This window comes from Eurytemora carolleeae, unplaced genomic scaffold (assembly GCF_000591075.1).
Source record: "Eurytemora carolleeae unplaced genomic scaffold, Eaff_2.0 scaffold823, whole genome shotgun sequence".
NCBI classification, from domain to species: domain Eukaryota; kingdom Metazoa; phylum Arthropoda; class Copepoda; order Calanoida; family Temoridae; genus Eurytemora; species Eurytemora carolleeae.
Genome location: NW_019396720.1, coordinates 129,288 through 139,452, shown reverse-complemented (window position 1 = coordinate 139,452; position 10,165 = coordinate 129,288). Strand labels below are relative to the sequence as shown.

Below are 10,165 nucleotides of genomic sequence, written 5' to 3'. Positions count from 1 at the left end.
GAGGCAGCTCTGCCCAGCCTCACCACGCAGCCTCTCAGCCTCTCTTTTCTTATTCTTATCCTCTTGTCTTAGACCGGCCTCTTGATCTCGTCTCCACCTCGAAGCATCTCTATACATGTTGATTTATGCTTCAGTGTCGTTATTTTCCCGGACATATGTTTCATGACTTGATTCAACCTCTGCAATCCTCTGTTCCAACATGGGTTCCTGCCATTCCATATCCACAATCTCTCTATCCAAATCATCAGCTTCGGCACCCAGCCTCTCCTCTTCACGTTGAAGATGAACAGCTTGTTCTCTTTTAGTAACAGCCTCTGCTCGTAGAATTCTGGCTTTCTCCCTCAATGCTATTTCCTCCTCTCTCTTCCTTCTCAAAGTCTCATCAGATACAAGTCCAGTCCAGTCGGAGCGTAGAATGTGAACTGAAGAGGATACAATTACTCCAACTACTACTATAATGGGTTCTGGAGAAGAGACTGAAAACAAGATTTTCTAGTTTTCTTGTAATATCAGGGATATAAAAACTTGTGACTGAATACGTTGTAGCTGAGGAAAAGAGACTGTTTCTGTTTTGCGACACGCGTCACACTTGTATGCGATTTCATTACCGCCTGAGCCAATCAGGGTTCAGTCATGTGGTTGGTGTCTTAGAATGGGAAAGAAAAGAAAGACAAAAAGAATGATTAACTTCCTTTTGTTCAATAATTCTGCAATTTATGGCAAAAATAAGAATGATAAGGGATTAAATTATAATGTGAGTTGTGCCAAACCAATTGGTTCAGGGACTTGTGCCGCACTGAGAAAATGCGAGTTCAAGAACATATGATATAAAATTACATAATCTCCTTTAAATCAATGTTTTGCAATTACTGGCAAAACTGAGAATAACAAGGAGATTGATTACTAGAATGGATTTGCTCTGAAATGCACCAAATCGGAGACTTGCGCCGCACTGAGAAAATGCGAGTTCAGAAACATACAACATAAATTAAATTATCCCCTATTAATTACTGTTTTGAAATTGCTGGCAAAACTGAAAATAATGATTGCTCCGGGCCCAAACCAAAGACTTGTGCCTGAATTTTGCAATGAGAAAATGCGAGTTCAGAAATAGGGTAATAAAATACTTGCTCCGGGCCCAAACCGAAGACTTATAATTGATCAAATCTAGTAAAAATGAACTATTTTAAGTATATAAAAACACTAATATATTATCAAAAGTAAGAGGATAAACGAAACTGCTCGTCATGAAATCGCGGTATCTAACATGTGAGAATGAGAAAGTTACGGGGCATATTCCTTTTACTGCACAGCGGGAAATTTAAACCAGGGCCGCAGAAACAAATGTCTTACTTACATATGCTGGCGTCCTGATAAATGGATAAAAAGGGTTTCTGTCTTACTCAAGCATACAATATCTGAAATAATAAATCTGACAAAACAAAGCAAGTGACGGGGCATGTAACATAAGATGTTATCCAATCAAGGCCCGTCTCAAGAATGAGTCTGATTTATCATCTCTCAGGTAGCTTTCAGTAAGGAGAACCAATAATAGACGAGCTTACATATTCTGATTCTAACAGACCAATCAGAATGCTCCAACTCAAGTTTACAGTGAGTCTCATTAAACACTAGTGAATTTGACTATTTTCAAAAGCTCAGAATATACGCGTAACACCTTTAACACCTAAAAATTTCTCAATATTATTCTGCTCCTGGGATAAAACTGCACTAATTGCAGTTTTAGAGAAATCTATAGTTAAAATAAAAGGTTTTGCGGTTGGAGAGAAGTCTGGTGTGGCTCTGCACGGGGCTGCTGCAAACATCTGTTTTAAAGTGTTAAAATTGCTGGTCATTTCTGGAGTCCACACAATAAACCTATTATTTTTAACACTATTTAGTTCAGCCGTAACATTCGCAAAACCTGGTAAAAAATCACGATAATAATTAGTAAAACCCAGGAATGCTGATAACTCTTTTCCGGTCTGGGGCAGCGGCCATTCAACAATCTTCTGAACATAAGATGGGATTAGTTTAACTCCTTCAGCGTTGACCAGATGACCAAGATATTCAACTTCTTCCTGAAATAAATGTGTTTTACTCGCGTTCAGTCTGATTCCTGCCTCCTTGTGTGCATCAAAAACTAATCTTAATAAATTAACATGAGTATCAAGATCCTCGCTATGCACAAGGACATCGTCAAGGTACGCGGCTATGCCCGGTACACCTAAAACATCTACCAGTCTCTGTACAAACCTACAATAAGAAGCTCCTGCGTTAGTTAACCCAAAGGGCATACGCAGGAACTGGTAAAGACCGAATGTTGTCGCAAAGGCAGTTATTGGTCTGGAGCTCTCTTCTACCTCTATAGTATGGTAGGCCTGAGACGCATCAAGTGTTGAAAAATACCTGGATTTACCTAGAGAATTTAAAATTTCAGAAATATTAGGGGTGGGGAAGCTGCCGGTCACGGTGAGGTCATTGACCCGGCGGAAATCTAAAACCCAGCGTGTCTCCCCGCTCTTCTTGGTCACCGGGACCAAGGGCGAGGACCAGGGAGACGAGCTGGGTTCTATAACTTCATTTGTTAACCATAAATCAAGTTGCGTGTGCAGATTCTCTTTTAAATTCGGCGGATTTGGTCTCATTCTTTGGTTAACGGGCCGGGCATTAGGTATTAATTCAATTTTAAATTTTTCCCAGGTAGTTTTACCTACTTTACAGTCCTCAGTGGTAAAAATATCCTGATTTTCATTTATCATTGAATATACCATATTTTTGACAGTGACATTTTCTTATGGTTAACGGGCCGGGCATTAGGTATTAATTCAATTTTAAATTTTTCCCAGGTAGTTTTACCTACTTTACAGTCCTCAGTGGTAAAAATATCCTGATTTTCATTTATCATTGAATATACCATATTTTTGACAGTAACATTTTCTTGCAAAATTTTGTTCTCATTTAGCTTTAATTCTGCACAAATCCTATCCGTGACCGCCGGATCCCTCACCCTGTTATTCACAACATTAATAACAGGTTTAGTTTTGTTCTCAGAAATCATAGAGCCATGGGCTATTAATTGATTGGGCAAAATAATAACATCTTTATCAGACAAGTTTGTATATACAATAATAAGTGACTTATCTTTTTGCTGTGTTTTATGACGGTAGACTACAGGTAGAGCACCATCAAGCAGCTCCTCATCAAGGGGTTGTACATTGATGAAAGAAGCAGGGTTTACTGGTACATTAACTTCTATTGCCCTGGTTGTTTTCTTAGGAATTGTTACAAAGTTCTTAGATGTTAACAGCATTACAGGTGCACCTTCATTATCAATAGCAAAGTCCTGAGGGGGGGGGGGTTTTTACAGGGGAAGGGGATTTTTCAAAAGACCTTCTGGGTGTTCTAATGAGGGGTCTGGATCTGTTAAGACATTAGCTATTAAATCCTGATACTCCGATGTAGTGCTGTGTACAACCTTCGCTGCTGATGGTTCTAAAACTGGGCTCAGACTGTTAGTTTCTAAAAAATTTACCCCTATAATAACTGGCAGGGATAAATTTTTCAAAACAACAGCTGAACCTGAAAAGATTGTTGACATTTGATTAAACCTTATCCTAACTTCTAACTGCCCTACTGTCTCCATCGTCGAGTTTGAACTAGCCCCATTTGCTGAGTTTAAATCCGACAGTACTAGGTCACTAATTTTACCTTGCAGATGGTTAGTGAAAAAATACTCACTGATAGCGACGCCCGTTGGTATGCTGCAAGATGATTCTCGCCTCCGTGGACAGGGTTGTGGTTAACGACTTTTTAACCGACTCATCAATGTTCGGGATTTGCTCTACTGCATTTTCAAACTGCTCAATTTGGGATGCTAATGGATCACGAGATGCCGGCAAAAACACTTCCTTTAGCCAGCTGAGGAACCAATCAGGTCTACCCCCAGGTCCCCGTTGTTCAGGGACGTTGTTCTCCATCCTAGAATATAAGAATGGAGTACGGTTGAATAATACGTTGGAATTTAAAAAAACATTTCCTCCGTCTGTGCTTCTAACATGTTATCTTAACTCACGTCAAATTAACTACGTTAATCTGTCGAAACAAATATTAAAGCTTGATGAAAATATTTTTGCCATACTCATAAACTTATAAATTATTAAACAAAAGAAAAATAACGTCGTTTTACCTCAGAATTATCAGTTAAATGTTCACAATTTGAAAAGTAACGGGTAACTGTGCTGTAGAATGAGTTGGCGTCTATTTTCAATGCCGCGGTCTGCGCAAGCTTACCGATAGTACTCTAGCTTTCGGTTAGGGTGCGCCGAAATGTTAGAAAACTATTTCGCCGAATATTATTAAAAACAAGTGTTGCTATTTGGGCTAAGCTAATTCTGAGGAACATAAACCCTCACATATCTTCTAAAGCAGGAGAGACACTTGTGACATTGTCCAACCTGAACTGGGGCCATAGGCCTCCTCGGCCGTATCACGTACTTTCTGTAGGTAAGATTGAACTGATTCCGAACTAGCCTGGCGGAAACCTTTGTAAATATTCATCATGGCTTCATCCTTGGAGACAGGGCTGTGAACTACTGTGGTTATAAGTTGCAGTAAGCTTAGATAAGAGTAGGAGTCCTTCTGGGCTTCATGACCGACATCTAGCGCCAGGAGACGTTGTTTTAAGCTGGTTGAGCAGCTATTATAAATAACAGCGATACGGCCTACCCTGCTTGAAATAAAAAATTTATCAAACAGGTCAGAGAAGTGGATAGACCAGTGTTTGAGGGATTTAGTAGAGAAATCTTGCTGCTTAATGTTCTCCACAACTCTGGAGATGATCTTCGCCTCAGACTCTGTTAACTGGCTCCATGGCATAGGGGACACCGCATCATCAATGGCCAGGGTTTGAGTTTTAAGCAGCTGCTGCACCTTCGACTTGTCATCCTCTTTCTGCAATATGATTCTCGCCTCCGTGGACAGGGTTGTGGTTAACGACTTTCTAACCGATTCATCAATGTTTGGGATTTGCTCTACTGCATTTTCAAACTGCTCAATTTGGGATGCTAATGGATCACGAGATGCCGGTAAAAACACTTCTTTTAGCCAGCTGAGGAACCAATCGGGTCTACCCCCAGGGCCCCGTTGTTCAGGGACGTTGTTCTTCATCCTAGAATACAAGAATGGAGTACGGTTGAAAAATACGTTGGAATTTAAAAAACATTTTGTCCGTCTGTGTTTCTAACATGTTTTACCTCAGAATTTCAGTTAAATGATCACAATTTGAAAAGTAACTGTTAACTGTGCTGTAGAATGAGTTGGCGTCTATTTTCAATGCCGCGGTCTGCGCAAGCTTACCGATAGTACTCTAGCTTTCGGTTAGGGTGCGCAGAAATGTTAGAAAACTATTTCGCCGAATATTATTAAAAACGAGTGTTGCTATTTGGGCTTCCAATTTTTTGAACTTGTCACCATATTATATATGAAAGAAAAATAAATCAATGCAAACACTTGTATTATTAATATTCAGCGAGTCGGTTTTTCTTACAGTTTATTATTTACAAAGATACAAAACTAAAAAGAATGATACTATACGAATCAAATATTATGAATTGAAGTAGTTTCAGAGTGATGGGGAATCTTCAAGGGAACCTCAGTTTAAGGGAGCTGACGATCAACTAACTCTTTTCCCTTCATTTCGCTCCATCCTGGGCTCTCATTTAACCCTAGTTCCCCAGGAGCTGGCCGGCTAGCCCCCCAGCCCCTTTGTCTCTGGAATAACGGAACTTTCAGCTTGGCTTGGGTTATTTATAGAATTCACATGCAAACTCAAATAAATTCGTTAGGATTCAAAATAGGATTCAAAAGTCCAACCGAAGGGTATAAAGGGGGGGGGGTGATGAACCCTAGCCAGCTATGATCTCATCGATCTAAAAAGATCCTTGAATCGCTGATCGTAAAAGATCAACAAAATCACCCATTGTTACAGTATAATATCAAAAGTAATTAATAGAAAACATCCATATCTAAATACTTATTTTTTGATAGTATTACATGTGAAATAGTAATCAATAAAACCAAACCATATTATAAAATTTTTTGTTGAGATTCTATTTTTCTTGCTATCAAAAAAAATCTTTACCTTACTTTCAACAAGTATTTGCTGATAATTCTGTGTTTTTCTATTTTCCTAGGCTTGTATTATGAATCACCTAAACATGGACAGCACTCAATATCTTCCTGTTCTAGCATGTATGGAAGGTTAGACTTTTATTTATGATGTACAATGTACATATCTAAAAAGAGGACCAGAAAACTGTGGAATGAATTTCATCTTTATTTGTCCATATTTACTAAGAATTACTAAGATACATTTTGAAAAATTTTCTGACCAATTTTTTAAATAGTTCAGTAGCAAATAACATAATTCTTTAAATAGCTAAGAAAGGAAGACGACTGTTTTCTGGTTCTCACTGCACCAAAATACAAATATAGTTTCTATTTCCAGGAAGTGATGACCCAATAGCTTCAGCTAAGGGATGTGTTGCCGCGCTTAGTAGCTCACTAGATTACAGTCTCGTCAAGAAATGCGCAAAGGTAAGTTAAGTAAGAACCAAGTAAACATTCATTTTAATTATTTTATATCAAAATCGTGGATTAAAAAAATATTTCGTGGATTTTCAAAATTTTCAAAAATCGAATTTTGTTAGAAGCAAATTTTTGAAAATTCGATCATCCATAAACCTTCCCTGGTGTCACGCGAGGTTTCACAAAAAAATTGGGGCCCGATCAGTTCAGCAGTGTTGACGTTTATTGTATACAAACAAACAAACAGACATCCAGATACCTAAAGTATATATTAATAGATTAAATTTCATTGATGAGAAAAAATAACTTCTATTTAGGAGTTTTACTATTAATCATTTATCACCACTAACAACATACTTTTCGTAAGATGTTAGTTTAGTTATATGCTCTAAGCCTTCTGTATTTTTACTGCATGTCTGAAGATTATTGTTCAATCTGAAAGGAAAACATTTTTTATGATTATAATTTAAAGTTACTTTTTAGAAGATATCTTTTAGGAGGGGAGAAGGTCTCTTTTTTGGAAGTTTCCGATATATTTTATAGGATTGTTTTCTTTTGAAAATATAACAAATTTGGAAAATAGCATTCAGAAACTCATCTTATAGCCAGGATGTTAACTTAGGAATGCTTAATTTTTGAGGAGACTTTGTAGGAAGTTAAATTTGGAATATTCATGTAAAGAAATTGAATTTGGGAAGTTACCCTTTGGACAATAACTTTAGAAAATTAACTTTAAAAAGCTACCTTTGGGAGGTAAACTTTGAGAAGTTAACTTTGAAAAGTTGTATTTCGAAAAGTTACTTTTTGCTGGTTACCTTTATGTACTTACCTTTTGGGAGGTTTCCTTTGAGAAAATACTTAAGGATACTAACTTTTTGGAAGTTACTTATAAATTTTTATTTTTCGGAAGCTATTCCTTAGGGAAGATACTTTTAAGTTAGATTTGGTACTATATTAATTCATAAAATAGCCAAAAGCTGGAAAGTCTACTCTTGTAAGTAGTAAACTAAAGAATGTAAGCTGGGGAAGTTACCTTAAAAAGTTACCCAATGTAAAATATCTTTTTAATATTACTTTGACTGAAATAAGCTTCTTGAAATCTTTTATTAAAGGATTTTGTTTAAGGGTGCTGAAGGGAATGGTTTAATGCATGAGTTCGGATTAAAAACTGAATCCTTGAACCCTCCTCATAATTATGTTCCTTGGATCGTAGTCAACGGTCAACACAATCAAACTCTACAGAATCAAGCTCTCACGGATCTTACTGGACTTATCTGCCAAACTTACCAGGTTAAAAACATTTCTAAAAAAGGACCCTCAAACTAATTTCAAATGAAGGTAGAACGGTAAAGTTCTGTCTGGATCATGAACAAGGTAGAACGGTACCTTATAACCCCTGTCTGGATCATGAACAAGGAAGAACGGTACCTTATAAGTCCTGTCTGGAACATGAACAAGAGAGAACGGTACCTTATAAGTTCTGTCTGGATTATGAACAAGGGAGAACGGTACCTTATAAGTTCTGTCTGGATCATGAATAAGGGAGAACGGTAACTTATAAGTCCTGTCTGGATCATGAACAATGGAGAACGGTACCTTATAAGTCCTGTCTGGATCATGAACAATGGAGAACGGTACCTTATAAGTCCTGTCTGGATCATGAACAATGGAGAACGGTACCTTATAAGTCCTGTCTGGATCATGAACAATGGAGAACGGTACATTATAAGTCCTGTCTGGATCATGAACAATGGAGAANAACAAGGTAGAACGGTACCTTATAACCCCTGTCTGGATCATGAACAAGGTAGAACGGTACCTTATAACCCCTGTCTGGATCATGAACAATAGAGAAAATAAATTTTACATGGCTCTGTCGCAAAAGTTTTTATTACAAAGAACTCCCACTTGAAGTCATTCGATTTTCAGACAGAAAACTAAAACTATTTAGGATATAATCTTTTTGAACAAGAAGAAGGACGTACCACTGAAATTTTTGGCTTGTTCCTTTTTCAATATTGAGCCACTAGAAATTGCAAATACAGTACTTCTAAGCAATTTTTAACTTTGCAGCTCATCTAAGATTATACTATTTAAAAATTCTGTTTAAAAATAAACTATACAGCCCATGTTTTTAATTCAAATCAAATCAGACTTCTAGGGTCGTCTTACGTCCATTCTATAATTCCAAAATGACTATACTTGATCGAAATTTTAGACTGGGTTTACGATTTGCAGTGAGTCAACGTATTACTTAGAGAATATTATTATTAGTGTAATTTTCAAGCAACCAGACAACCGACATTGTGCCAGTTTACCATCAGATACCAACATTCATTATTCTAAGTATTTATACTTATATTATCTGTCCCACTGGATTTTAGTATAGATTGGTCATTAGCATTCAATTGATGTAATTGAGGTATGTATTATTTACCATGGATAGTACTATGAAGAATTATGCATTATTAAGAAGTATACGATCGTGATTTGGAACATAAAACTGATCAAACCGATTGTAGTATGCGTATAGGGAATGATATGCATTGGGATTACACAGAATCTTATATTGATAAAATTTCTTTGCAGATTTTACTATCTTAGACTAAATTAATAAGGTATGCCTAGATCTAAATTGAAGTTCGTGGTCTGCACTAGTGGATAGGTTAAAGATCCACTGGTTTCAGTTTGTTTTGGTTCAGCGGAGTAGCAGTGTAATTTTTGTGTACAAAATGTGTATTTAATAAACAATATGTATAATGAAGAATCCAATTATCTTGGTTCGATAGTTTCTAATGTTTTACTCAGAATTGCTTGTGATTAGATTAATAAAATAAAATTACATTTATGAGTGAATAGCATTAGGAATAACGTATATAATGTTTTATTCACGTGTTCAGAACTATAGTTAAAAACGAATATAATATTTTATTCACGTGTTCAGAACTATAGTTATAAACGTATATAATATTTTATTCACATGTTCAGAACTATAGTTATAAACGTATATAATGTTTTATTCGTGTGTTCAGAACTATAGTTATAAACGTACTAGCCTTAGAGGGCGCTTAGCGCCCATCTTCTAAATTAATTGTGAACATGTTCTCTTTGTGTACATCGTAAAACAAAACAAAAATAATTCGCGGATTTTCACAAAAAATTTCGTGGATTTTCAAAATTTTCAAAAATCTAATGAAGATCGAATTTTGATGGAGACAAATATTTAAAATTTCAATCATTCATAAACCTTCCCGGGGGTCCCTAGATGTCCCACAAAAATTTGGGCCCGATCGGTTAAGCCGTTTTGACGTTTATTGGATACAAACAGACAGACAAGCCAAATTTATATATAGATATAATGTTTTATATTTGTACCCAATTGTATATTTAAAAAGTATATCAATCTCTGTTTGTCTGGATGTTTGTTTGTATTTTTATCATAAACTATAATTTTCTAATCCCTATATTTTTGTGTTAACCTGCTGGTGTACAACTTTGACATTTGTAACTTCACTTAGAATCTAACAGTATGTATAACAGATATTTAGGGATTTGAAGTTTTATCTCTTCAACGACT

At 36.4% G+C, this 10,165-nt stretch overlaps 1 protein-coding gene across 1 annotated transcript; it reads left to right on the top strand.

The window, feature by feature from the left end:
* Positions 1-6,150: 6,150 nt before the first annotated feature.
* LOC111707773 (gamma-interferon-inducible lysosomal thiol reductase) lies at positions 6,151-8,027 on the top strand. Its single transcript, XM_023480924.1, has 3 exons — positions 6,151-6,261; positions 6,509-6,597; positions 7,714-8,027. Exons 1-3 carry the CDS (start codon positions 6,204-6,206, stop codon positions 7,912-7,914), a joined length of 348 nt encoding a protein of 115 aa, XP_023336692.1. The 5' UTR covers positions 6,151-6,203; the 3' UTR covers positions 7,915-8,027.
* The last annotated feature ends 2,138 nt before the right edge of the window (positions 8,028-10,165 follow it).

Excerpts from the sequence above, each read along its gene's own strand:
- LOC111707773 (XM_023480924.1), top strand. The coding sequence starts at position 6,204 with ATGAATCACCTAAACATGGACAGCACTCAATATCTTCCTGTTCTAGCA. Across the intron at positions 6,262-6,508 it reads TGTTCTAGCATGTATGGAAG|GAAGTGATGACCCAATAGCT; the intron begins GTTAGACTTTTA and ends TTCTATTTCCAG. Across the intron at positions 6,598-7,713 it reads TCGTCAAGAAATGCGCAAAG|GGTGCTGAAGGGAATGGTTT; the intron begins GTAAGTTAAGTA and ends ATTTTGTTTAAG.